Source organism: Muntiacus reevesi, chromosome 3 (assembly GCF_963930625.1).
Source record: "Muntiacus reevesi chromosome 3, mMunRee1.1, whole genome shotgun sequence".
Lineage (NCBI taxonomy): Eukaryota > Metazoa > Chordata > Mammalia > Artiodactyla > Cervidae > Muntiacus > Muntiacus reevesi.
Window position 1 is genome coordinate 151019553 of NC_089251.1, and position 13257 is coordinate 151032809.

Below are 13257 nucleotides of genomic sequence, written 5' to 3' on the forward strand. Positions count from 1 at the left end.
TAAAAATACATTGAAGTTAAATGTCTGTTATGAGAGAAATACTGTCACATCTTAAAATGAATTTCTCATGCACACATTTAACATCATTTGTAAAATTATGGTATGGACTACTAATAGGCCAATTGGAAATTTCATAAATCCTATGGTATAATATCTCTGAGATTAATGAATAGGGAATATTGATTCACTTACAGCTTTTAATATCTACTTCTGATTGTCAATAATACAAGGTTCCTAAAGCCATTTTCACACAATTCTACTTCCACATGGCTTCTGTTTAGTACATTACATATTTAGTAATCGAACTTCATGTTTCATAACATAGTTATGAATTAAGATAAGAGCTTTGATTTTCCTGAAATAAAAATCATCTTTTTAATATAGGAGAGATCAAATAATACCAGGGCTTCCCAGGTGGCACAGTGATAAAAAAAACCTGCCTGCCATGCAGGGGACACAAGGAAAGTGGGTTGGATCCCTGGGTCGGGAAGATCCCCGGGAGCAGAAAATGGCAACCTGCTCCAGTATTCTTACCTGGAGAATCCCATGAACAGAGAAGCCTGGCAGGTTACAGTCCATGGGATCCTGAAGAGTTGGATTCAACTGAATGAATAAACACAGCACACACAAATAATGGCAATACGAATTGCAGAAGATAATTTTTTATAATTTGTAACTTCTTTGTTCTAAAACTTTAATTTTGCTCAGTAGTTTTATTTTTGATAAATACTTCTCTTATTATAGTACTATAGTGAAAGTGTTAGTTGCTCAGTCATGTCTGACTCTTTGTGACCCCAGGGACTGTAGCCCACCAGACTCCTCTATCCATGGGGTTCTCCAGCAAGAGTGGGTGACCATTCCCTTCTCAGGGGATCTTCCCAACCCAGGGAATGAACCCAGGTATCCTGCATTGCTGGCGGATTCTTTACCATCTGAACCACTAGGGAAACCCATTATAGTACTAAATCCATCTCCATTTCTCGCTCCCTTTTCTATAGAGATACTACTATTATATCCACCATGGAATTGATACGGACCATGTAGCACCAATGGAAGATTCTTGGCTGGAGCATGTATTGAATTTAGTCCCCCAGCATCTGAAAGTCCTCACTAACAGCATACTTGCATTGTCTGATGAAATGAGAGAAGATTATCTTCTTAGTGTAAAAAAATCCATAGGTAAATCAGTGTTTCTCTTTGCTTTAAGATTTGAATGTGTCATATTAAAGATAAATTTTTAAAAGTTTGAAGTTGACATCTATACTTGAAGCTATTTATTATATTTATTATGCTGTTTATTGTTTTGCTGTTATATTGCTTCAGGTCTCAGGCAAATTTCATTAATAAAATGTAGCAAAAAAATTTCAAAACAGTCTTTCTATTTGTAGGGGTATATCCCCTCAACAAAGAACATAACTGAAAATTTTAATGTTAATTAGTATTAATATTACTGATATCATAGAGTGTGATCAATTACAAAATTATTGCAATGGATCAGAGGTTAGCAAACTACAGCTCACAGGCCCAATTTGGCCCACTTCCTGTTTTTGTAAATAAAGTTTTGCTGAAACACAGCTACACACATTCATTTGCATATTGTCTATAGCTGCTTTTGTACCATAAGAGACTGAGTAGTTATGATAGAGATCTTGTGGCTCACAAGTTGAAAATACTAGCAATCTAACCCTTTTACTGGCTCATGGTATAAACCAATAGACTCTAAGACTGACTAATAATCAGCATCATTTAAAAAATGCTCATTTCTGGACCATCTGAACTAAAACCTCTGGAGGCAGGTCTTTGATATCTATGCTTTTTTTTTAAAAGGTTCTCTAGTTGTTTGTGGTTGTAAGCCTGATATGACTGACTCTGTGTCAGAGTGGGAGAGATCATATTGCTTTGAAATGGTCTGGGAACCCTTCAGGGAGGAGACCATTCATTGCATTTAAGACTGCTGTTGAGTGTCTTGGTCATGTAAAGAGCCAAATTCTTGCCCCTGAAGAGTTCATAATGTAATAAGAGGGATGGACAGATTACTAAATGATGAAGCAGAGGAGCAAGTACAGTGAGGAGAGGAATCGAGAACATGCTCCAAGGGAGAAGAGGTCATGTCTGACTTGTTAGGAAGGACTCAGGGGTACCTGAACGGAGTCATGAAGGATGAACAGCTACTAGGAAACATGCATGGCCTAGGAAATGGTGGAAATGGTAGTAGACAAAAGTGAAAGGCTCTTCCAGGCTTGCAAGCCCTTCTGATGGCTCGAGAAAAGGGTGCATTTCAGGAAGAGGACAGAATATTAAGGGCCTTAAAAGGCAACTTCTTAAAAGCATTTGAGGGTAAAGGAGAGCCACTGAAAGATTTTAAACAGAGAGGAAATAACATATTTGCATTTTAGAAAGAGCATCTTGAAAGAAAAGTAGGAAGAATAAAATTAACTTAATTAAGGACCACAGAAGCAGAAGGAGCTCACTTAACTGACTTCTTAACAAGATAGTTCTATGCTCTTAAGCAATTCAAGAGAACAGAGCAATATTTATCTTTCTTCAGTGAAGGAAACTGCTGCTCTGTACTGTTGACTTTCAGTAAGACTACTTTCAGTGATACATAGCTCAAAAGGCAAATGTAATATTAAAAGCAGTGATGTATTGAACAATCTTTTGGACTCTGTGGGAGAGGGCGAGGGCGGGATGATATGGGAGAATGGCATTGAAACATGTAAATTATCATATGTGAAACGAATCGCCAGCCCAGGTTCCATGCATGAGACAGAATGCTCGGGGCTGGTGCACTGGGATGACTCAGAGGGATGGGATGGGGAGGGTGGTGGGAGGGGGGTTCAGGATGGGGAACACATGTACACCCATGGCGGATTCAAATCAATGTATGGCAAAACCAATACAATGTAAGCAGTGATTTTCAATTGAAAGAATGGGACATCATTAAGAAAGAGTACATACACTCTCAAAGACACAGATATCATGGGTTTTCTCATAAAAAATTTAAAAATCTCTCGTGTTCTTAAATACACAAATTGCTCATTATTTTAAAAAGCTTAATGTAAACAATTTTAAAGGAGTTAGTTTTGCAGTTGTTTGGGAAATACTGTAATTACTATAAGATTGTTGATTGGAACTTTTCAATTTTCTTTTAGTTGATTTTGTTTTGAAAGATCCTAGAGAAAAGGAAGATGACAAAAAGGTAGAAGAACTTCCACCCCATCGTGCTGAGTAAGCAATCAATTTTCTCTAAGAATATTGACTTTGTGATCATCTCTGTGCGTGTGGATGTCTTTATACACTGGTTATATTTTCTCATATATATGTTTATAATTTGTGTACTTCATTTATACAAGTGATTGTACTATCTTTATGTATGTAAGCCCTAATATGTTATGTTTGGGCTTCCCAGGTGGCTCAGTGGTAAAGAATCTGCCTACCAATGCAGGAGACAGGGATTCCATCCCTGGGTCGTGAAGACCCCATGGAGGAGGAAATGGCCACCCACTCCAGTATTCTTGCCTGGAAAATCCTATGGACAGAGGAACCTGGCAGGCCATAGTTCATGGGGTTGTAAGGAGTCAGACACGACTAAACACAACACATTATGTTTGCAAATTGTTGGATAAGTGGATAGGCAAGCAGGCGTACTGACGGATGAATGCCTATGTGGTTAAAATATAAGTATGCTGGTGAAAGAACTTGATACAGATCTTTGTATTTCCACAGCTCCAAGCATGGGCTTCAGATACTATGTGGACGTAAAAGCTCAATGGTAGTTTCAATGCCTCAAAACACACTGGGAACATTACAGAAAATGTGCAACTATAAAACATATTTCATTTTATTACATGGATTAAAATAGAGAATGCATAATATGAAAATTCACTTGCTATATATTTTCCCTAAAATAATTAACATTTAAGAATACATTTCTTAAATAGTTTGAACAGAACTTATGTGATTAAGTAACCACTTCAATTTTGCTTTGTTTCTTTTATATCATTTAAAATTGCCCCAAATCATTTATCTTAACAACTAAAAAAAGAGTCAATATCTTTTCTGTGGAGAATATTTTTCTCCCAGGTAAAGACAAAAACTATCTTTTGTGATTATAAAGGTGATATGGCCACAAATGACAAACTGAATTAGACTTACTATATATTACAACAAGACTAAATGTTTAAAATTAATGAGTAAAAAAAAAATTACAGGCATAAAATATAAATGTTTAAATACACTCTGAAAGATGAAGATGGCCCATCTTTAATATATAAAAGATGAGTATTCAAGTTGGAGGAGTTACAAAATATTATTATTAAACCCTCTGTCTTGTGTCTGACTCTTTACGGCTCCATGAACTATAGCCTGTCAAGCTCCTCTGTCTATAGAATTGTCTAAGCAAGAATACTGGAGTGGGTTGTCATTTCCTTCTCCAGCGGATCTTCCCAGCCCAGTGGTTGAACCCTGGTCTCCTGCATTGCAGGCAGATTCTTTACCATCTAGCTATCAGTTACAGAATACATGTCTTTAAATAGAATGTTAGTATTCCTGATTTTGTAATGACCTTTAAGTCAGAGGTGAAATTTAAGGAGATTTCCAGGCTAGACTATATTCTTACAATGTTTTAAAAACCATAGGGGTATAAAATGTTTAAATGTTTCCTTTTAAAAAAATCTTTGAAGATGTACATAAAACATAGCTAGCTATTCTTTTCTGCTTAATTACTGTTAGTTATTTGTGGACTCCATCAGATTAAGCATTTAGAGAAAAAAGTCCTCATATGATAAAAATTCAAATCTAATTTTGTATGCGTTAGAAAGTATACTAAACCATAATAAGTATGACTTTTATATACTTTAAAGCATAATTACATAACATGTTTTATTGTTACCATGAGGGATAATTTAAATTAAACTCAAAAAAGTATTACTCAAAAAGCATTTTAAATATTATAATATTCTTTGACTTTTAAAGAAGATAATGAAATATTTTCTCTGTTTTCAGGATGGAAATTCTTCCAAAGCCTTGGAGGAGATCATTTTTAGCTGCAAGCAGTTATATTCGGGATCACTTGAATGCAATGAACCCTACAATGTTGTCGGTGCTAGATTTGTGGCACAGTACTTTTAAGTAAGTATTTCTGGCCTTATTGAAGTTTTTTTTGTTGTTTGTTTTTTAACAGAGATGAAAGCTATTCTGTCTTATTTCATTTATTATTTTAACTATGAATTTTAAAATTCTGGCAAATTTAGCCTAAGTGTTTAAGCATGGTTGTAAATAAGATAGAATTACATAGAGTAATAATTGAGCATCACCATCATCTCTAATCCAGTTCTCCCTTCCCCACCCCCCACCCAATTACCACATTTATTTTAAGGGGTAGTCATAGTTAAAGGACTGAATTGCCAGGCCTTGTTTTAAATCCCATGGAACATTAGCTGCTGCAGTAATCTGTATTGTTCAGAGACCTAGGAATTACTGCCCATGTGACTGGCATGAGGTGAAGTTTCTGGGCAACTGTTGGAGATTATACATCTCCGTGTGGGAGATGTCATAGTGTGAGCACTGGTGGGCACTGTGGTGCTGAAGGCCTTGGCCCTCGGGCTGAGGACAGTTTCCCTCACAGTTTAGAAGCTCCAGCTTCCTGTGCTTCCCTTGTGCCATCCCTTCTGAGGCACTGGGGGGCATCCTAGCAATAGGCACACGTGGGCATATGTATTTATAAAATATGCAAAAGTAATATAGTTTTATATTATTTTTCTCAAAGAAGACCTCTCAAAACCCGGGTGGATCTCTGTCTAGAGGACACGGCCCCCAGGTCTCCAGGGTGGTCCGAGAACCTTGTCTCACCCTCCCAGCCAAAGCCGCCAGAGTTTACTTGCGATCTGCTCTCCAGGGTCTCTTGGTTCTTAATAGCAGGTGTTGTTACGAGGGCACAATAATGAGCACATTGTCTCGCCTCCTGCAGACCAGCAAAGGGAGAGCTGAGAGCTCTGCGTGCTGCAGAAATGCAGCTCTCGCTTCCGTTCCGGGAAGCCCCCTGGACATACACTGGGAGGCTTCGCGGACCAGCTTCTCTGAATTCCTTCCGAAGCGGGGGTCCTTAGCACACAGGAGCACCTGACCCTAACCAGGAAGCCAAGGCACCCAGAATCACCCCAGCTCTGCCACCCTCTCCTCAGAGGCTCCCCATTTCCCACCTGTGAGATGAACGTGGGTTTGCAGGGTCTGAGGCCCCTCCTCACCCTCCCTTTGTTCCTCTTTCCCTTTCTTCCTTATTTAACAAATTTTAATTTAATCTCTTTGTACGGGTATGTATGTAACTATATATGACTACACAAATGTGATATACGCTTTTTAAGTGCAATGTTCTTTTTCTTTACTTTACCTGACTTCACCAACCTGGACTTTCTTTTCCTCATGGCTTCCCTTCTTTCCACCAACCCAGCGAAAGACGTGATAACCATTAGTGGGGCATCTTCTCATTTTTTGCTCTGAGCTCATGTAGCCAAATGTGTATGTGTGACCACACACATGTATACACATACAGAGCATAAAACTGGTGTTTGTCAGTGAGACTACTTAACTGCTAGAAATGACATCCTTTCAGCTTCGCGCTGTGTGATGTGGATTTATTTGTCGTTTTGAATTTGTCCTGTAGGGATAGGAAGAGGCCATCTCCCTGCCCTGCGCTTTTCTCATTCCTTCCTTTTGGGTACCGGTACTCAGATATCTAAGGCCTGTGATCTGATTTTGTATGCAATGATAAGATCATACAATATAGTATATTGCTTTCACAAAGGGTGTTTATATGCAGCAGTACATTTTCAAAACACTACCACAGTGTGGTTTTTGTTCTGTTTTAAAATACCGGTTCACAGATGGAGCTGCCAGCATACCCTGGGCTGGACACGGGAGGATGAGCACCATTGCCTGACATTGTCCATAAAGGGCTAGACTTTGTCTGTTACATGGTGTCAGGAGGCAAGAGACAAAATCAGAGGAGGAAGGGGAAGAAGTGAAAACAAGGAAGCTGAGATGAGAAAGCAGTAAACAGTGTGTGCGTCCAGAATGAGCGTTCAGGGCTGTAGTGGTGGAGACGTTAGTGCCGCAGCTGGGGCAGGGATGAGTGGGAGAGGAGCCCTGTGGCCTGTGGGTGGGAAGCGGGCCCGGCTGACTCCTGTGCCGCCTCTGTGGGTGTGAGTCGTGGCCACTCCGTGAGAACAGTGAGAGTGGGCTGGGCCGTCAGAGTGCTGGTCCTCCAAGCAGAAGCCAGCATTGGACACGCAGGGCATCTTACTCTCGGTCTGCCCAGAATCTCAGCAGGTCCTGAAAAGATAGGCCATCTCCGTGTGACCCGTCTGGTGGCTCAAGACAGTAAAGAATCTGCCTGTAGTGCAGGAGACCTGCATTTGATCCCTGGGTTGGGAAGATCCCCTGGAAAAGGGAATGGCTACCCACTCAGTGGGAGAACTGAGAGCCTAAGCATACACGCTCTGCATAGCCATGAGTTAGGGGTGAGTTGGGAATGGTAATGCAGAAGATCATCGGAATGACTCTAGAATGCCTGAATGTGGGACCCCAAAGGGATGCTCTCTAGATGAAAATGTGCAAATTCATGTCATTCAGTACTTAGGCTTATAAAACCCACTTAATGTCAAAAATGGTATGCATAATGTAGTAAAAAACCTACATAGCACCCAGGTATTTTTGCTTGAAAAATGGTGTATGTAGGCGGACACACATATATACAGTATATATATTAGTATGGAAATTATCATAGAAACTACAGTAGAAATCAGAGTATGTCAAAGAAAAGATAAGTGGATTTTTTGAATTTTGGTTTGACCAAGGTGAGTCCAATAAAATATTGCTAGAACACCATGGATTAATTTACTGTACAGTACTCAAAGAGGATACAACTTGATTACCCTTTAAATTAAGGGTGCTTAAAAAGGTGCTTAAACTAACTCACAATAAGAGAAATGCAGAGATTGAAATAACAACTACATTGAGATATCATTCTATTTTCCATTGGATTGACAAAATTCCAATATATTAACATCATGCATTGTCAGTGAAGCTTGGAGAAATGGGCACCCTTTTGAGGGGAATCTGGTCATATCTATCAAAATTATGAATTCATTTACACTTGAATCCAGTGATCTCATTTCTGGGAAATTAGCTTACAGATAAAACCTGAAAAATATAGCAAGTGATAGAGATTCAGGGTTCTTGATTGTGCCAGGTGTTAAGAGGATAAGCCTGGAAACGGCCAAGTAACCTTTGACAGCAGACTGGTTCGGTAAGTGATGGTAGAGTCACACACTGGAATACAGCCATGAAATTCAAGTGAGGACAGCATCAGCGTGCTGTGACAAGGTCTCCAGGATGTCTTAGCAAGTGAAGAAAGCAAGTGCAGAGCACTGCCGAGGGTGTGCTACTTCGGATGCAACAAAGGAGGATAACTGGCAAGAGCAGACCGTGTTTCTAAATTCATGGAGCAAGCAAGGCACGTGAGCACTTGGAGTGTCATTGAAGAGGCAACTTGGGCCCAGTAAGAAGTGAGATTCGCTTTGAGAACCAGAAATCAAAGTCAGAGACTGACTTGATGTTAAGTGCAGAGTGTTGGGTCAAGACTGCTGAAGGCCCTTGTGCCTGAAATCAGTGATGGATCCTAGGATCACGGTAGGTTTCAGACTGTGATGGGCATCAAGTGGCAGGTGTGAGGATGGGAGGGATCCATGACTGACTGCTGAGTCCAAAAATTGACATCTGCTTGCTTGCAGCAGGTAAAGGATAGGAAGAGTTCAGAGAAGAACCTGACGTTCAGTCGGGGTGATTTGGGACTGTTATTTGTTGAGTATCTTTTTTTTTTTTTCCTGACTCTTTCTGTAGTCTTACCCCAGTGATTAAAGCTATTGTTCTACTCCTAGATTGTTTTAGGAATTGTCCTGAGAAAGTAGGACCAATGTCTGGTAGTATTTTTCCCATCTTCTTAACATTTCAGCCTTTTGACCAAATAGGAGACGTTATCAGGGATTTCATGGGAAAAGTTCTATAAAACTTTTGTAAAAGCCTGTCAGTCTCAAAACAGAAAAGATGGGTGCCCTGTGCTTAGGATTGTCTCTAAATCAAGCACCAAGGAAGTGCAGGGAAATTGGCCTGGTTGCTCAGTGGTACAGTGGATTCCAGGGCTCCTGCCCTGGCAACTGCCCTTATTCAGGGCTGCTTCATGTGGCATGCACCTGCACCCTGGCTCATAGCTGCAGCTTTAAAGCAGAAAGTCACATTGAAATGTTGAGCTAGGAGCCTAAAGAGAGCAGATTATGTTTAGTATGTGCTGTCATGCTACATTTTAGAAATATTTTATGTAAAACTTTGCTTTGCACTGCTCAGTTGTCCAGAATAATGCATTACCAGTGATTCTTCAGCAATGGCTATACCGACTCGGTGCATAATATATCACTGATGTCATGTTCTGAACTCATTATAACCTAGGAGATGGACTTCCACTTGTGAAAGGAATCCAAATACATGTGAAACGTGTTTTATTTACTAACCAGCATTTTATATTGATCTTTAAGCAAAAATTAAATGTAATGTTTTAATAGTGTTTACTACCTTTCAGATAACATAGAAAACATTTGATCATGTGGAAATTGAAAAGCAATTTCTTTAGGAAAGTAATCTGTAGTTAAATTGAGGTGAATAACAATGATACTAATAGGAACTATTGCTCTTTAATGTGCTAGAGAAAATTCTCGAGTGAAGCATGTTTGTAACAAGGATCATAGTGTTGTATTCAGAACTGAAAACTATTGGCTGAAGTAAACACAGTTTTCTGAAAAATAAAATAAAATAAAAACCACACAAGTTCAAAATATTTTTTTATACACTGGGTCATAATTAGGTGTGATAACTCCCTCACCTCATGGCTTCCCAATATCCAGGATTGCTCTCTTTTCAGAATGGGTACAGTTTTTGTTTTAGGAGTGGACCTTGTAAGCTTTGAGCCCTACCTCTTTTCCTGTTATAATTATTCTAGTTTGAAGAAAAAGTCAGTCTAACTATCCATGAAATTTCAGTTATTACATCCTTCTATTGTATAGCACTCTTTCATAATATCAAACTGTGTTCCTGTTGAATTTAGTTATATTATTTTAAAATTAAAATATTTTATGTTCTAGAATATTTTTATGAAACACAAATTTTAGTGATAAAACCTAGGAATATTGTTTTTGAGAAGGGAACAACCAATTAGCAAAATATCAAATACCATAAAAAGCTACACATACGTAAATCACTGTTCATTGACATCTCTTGCAGAAAGTTACGGTTAGTTGATATAGAAGAATTTCACAATCGTCAGGATGCATTGGAGCTGTCAACTTTTCAGACAATTGTCATGAAACACATGGAATCTGCCAAAGAGACTCTACTGAAAATGTAAAGTTTTGAAATTTCATGTACTAAAAACATACATTTTAAAATGTGATGATTGAGCTACTATAGTTTAACTGCTTTCAGAAAATCTCATTTTAACAAGTTTGTAATCATTTCTGATTGAGAGTTAAATATGATGTCTTTAACTGCCTTGCTCTGTGATGTCTATCCAGATGTTCTATGCAGCATAGCTAGTATAGAAACTGAGATGGTTATAATTGATTTTTTTTTCAATGTCTTGTTTCTACCCTCTCCTCTGAGGGTAGGGTTGGATAACACGAGTTGGGGGGGAGTATGATCATCAACTAATCATTCTCCAGATATTTATTTGAGTCTGCTATGAATACATGCAAGGTAATATGCCTATTACCTCTTGACTTTGGATGGAGGATGAAGAAGAATTTAAAGATGATTATAGGGGAAAGTATTCTTTAAAGGAGTTTACAGTTGTACTGGGAGGTTAGACCTATCAAATGAGAATTAAACAGAATTTTGATTTGGCCCTTCAAAATGCAATAGCCACATATGATAATTATTGATACTGGTGCCAGATAATATGTTCTGAAACAGTACAGGAAAATTGTCTCTGTTAGAGGTCATTAAGTTATTGCAAATAGAACATAAAAATTGGATCACATTTAAGATAACAGGGGACATGAAACTCCAGCTTGGTTTTATGATTTCTGAACGGTGCTTAGAAAGGTATCTTTTAACAGCTTACAGCTAAATCTTTCCTTTATGTTTTTCCTTGACTAATACATTAGAAGCAAATTCTTTGTTTGATATTACTTGAAAGAACTTTTGACTTTTATATAGTATTAGTATTTATTTCTTATAAAAAATAGAGAAGTGTAGAATGAAACTTCATAATTAATTGCAGAGAAGGATATGACCTCATAAGCACAGAATAAAAATAAATATAACTTATTCTATAACTTTGGGGTTCTACCCCAGGAATACATTTCCACTGCAAATTTTAGTAGACTGGATGTCAAAGCAAAGAGTAGAGGATAAGCCTTTATTGAATTATTTTGCTGAAAGATTTAGATTGATTAACTGTATCTCTTGATGCTGCGTAATTGATTCTGAGGGAAGAACGCTCTGACCATACTTTAAATAGGGAGCCAGAATGTGTTTTATCATGGCTGAAAGGCAGAACATCAGCTTGCCACAGTGGAGAAACAATTAGCAAATGATTAGTTATGACATCTATGCCAGACCCTCATGTCTTCTTCATCCTCATCCTCCTCTTCAACTCAGCAGTTGCTGTAGGTCTCTAAGCTGCCTTCTCTAAGTCTCTGTTCTGTGCCTCTGTGTCTGTTTCTTTTTTGATCTCTTTTTCTGACCCTACTTAATCTTACTATCTTCTCTAAGCGTAGAGTCTGTGCAGGTATTTGCTTTCATTTTTCTTCTCTATATTCTCAACAGTTTCATGATTTCTTCTCTCTTAGCTGTCTTAAGAGCTTATGTTTTCTGAGCTCTGTGTCCCTCATAAAATTTCTGCTGTATATCTCCAGCTGAATGAAATGTCAGAACCTGATTTTCACCATTTCCATAACAGTATTTACTCTTTATTCCAGACCTGCCATTCTTCTTTTTCTGGACCATTCCCAGGCCAAGTTGATAAGTTTTTTTACTTTTTCTATCTCTTTTACTCATCATCAACATTCTCACCATCCCCAGCCTGCCTCCAGCCATATTCAGTGTATCTGTAACTATTCTTTTTTTGTTGAGATACATTTCACTTCTCTTCATCTCTTGCCTGAGCTACTGGAAACTTCTCTGTCACCTTAGTATCTGCTGTATCTGGCTTTGCTCTCTCTCCTTGCCTCTTTACCTGTTGCTTTAGCAGTCGTGCCCCATTGCAGAAGGATATGCTGTTTATTCATAGAGCCCAAGTTTGTCCCAAGTTCTTGTGTTTAGCTCCCAAGAGCATGAGCCTGTCCCAAGTTCTTGTGTTTAACTCCCAAGTTCTGCAAAGTCCTGCATACTTTCCCCCACTTACTTATTCCTATTTTATAATCGGTTGGCTCTGTTACGGATAGCAAAATGATTAGATATATTAGCACTACCTTTCCCACCTGTTTTTCATATCTTCTACTTCAGATCCTTTTCTCAAGGTCTTTTTCACTTCATTTTTATCTATTCTTTAGAGGAATTGCCCTCTTCACTATAAAACTCTTTTCTATTACTTAAGTAGAAAATATATCTCTATCCTTTGATTTCAAATGTAGCTGCTTTTCTGCTATGACACGTTGCCTTCCTTATTCTAAAAGATAAAGGATTATGTCATATTTTTCATATCTCCCGACACACTGTCCCTAGCACAGAGGCGCAAAACATGTATTTGTTAAAGGGACAAATACATATATTTAAAACTTTGATCTCTCTTGGAGCATTCAGGTAATTCCTGAACTTATATTGACTGCTTAAAAATTCTATCTTATAAAAGAGGTACAAATATTCCTTAATTTTAGTGTTGGACCGTGGTTTTCTAAACTGAAAACTTGACTTATCACAATGTGTCTGTGAATATGAAATTCGTTGTTTCCCTTTTATTACAAGGATGAATATATATTTGAAACTTGTTTTAAATCAGTCACTCTTTTAGAATTTCTCATTAAGGAGGATAAGAAAAGAACATACTTGATTTGGTTGTTTTGTATCTTGTTTTCAACTAACATTGTGAAATAGAATAGCATAAAATACCAAGTGGGTTGAACCAAAAAAGGCCTCCCTTGATTTAATGTTACTCACATTTTAGCTTTAAATTGACAAATCCATCCTTGTAATATCCAGTAAAGATAATTT

The 13257-nt window shown here is 38.1% G+C and overlaps 1 protein-coding gene across 1 annotated transcript in view; it reads left to right on the forward strand.

Moving 5' to 3' along the window:
• DNAH7 (dynein axonemal heavy chain 7) overlaps window positions 1–13257 on the forward strand; it is a 263405-nt gene that overhangs the window by 42484 nt on the left and 207664 nt on the right. The window contains exons 7-10 of the mRNA XM_065927706.1: window positions 999–1179; window positions 3153–3228; window positions 5005–5130; window positions 10330–10449. Of these exons, the coding sequence (XP_065783778.1) occupies window positions 999–1179; window positions 3153–3228; window positions 5005–5130; window positions 10330–10449 (503 nt within the window). The remainder of the gene's footprint in view (window positions 1–998; window positions 1180–3152; window positions 3229–5004; window positions 5131–10329; window positions 10450–13257) is intronic.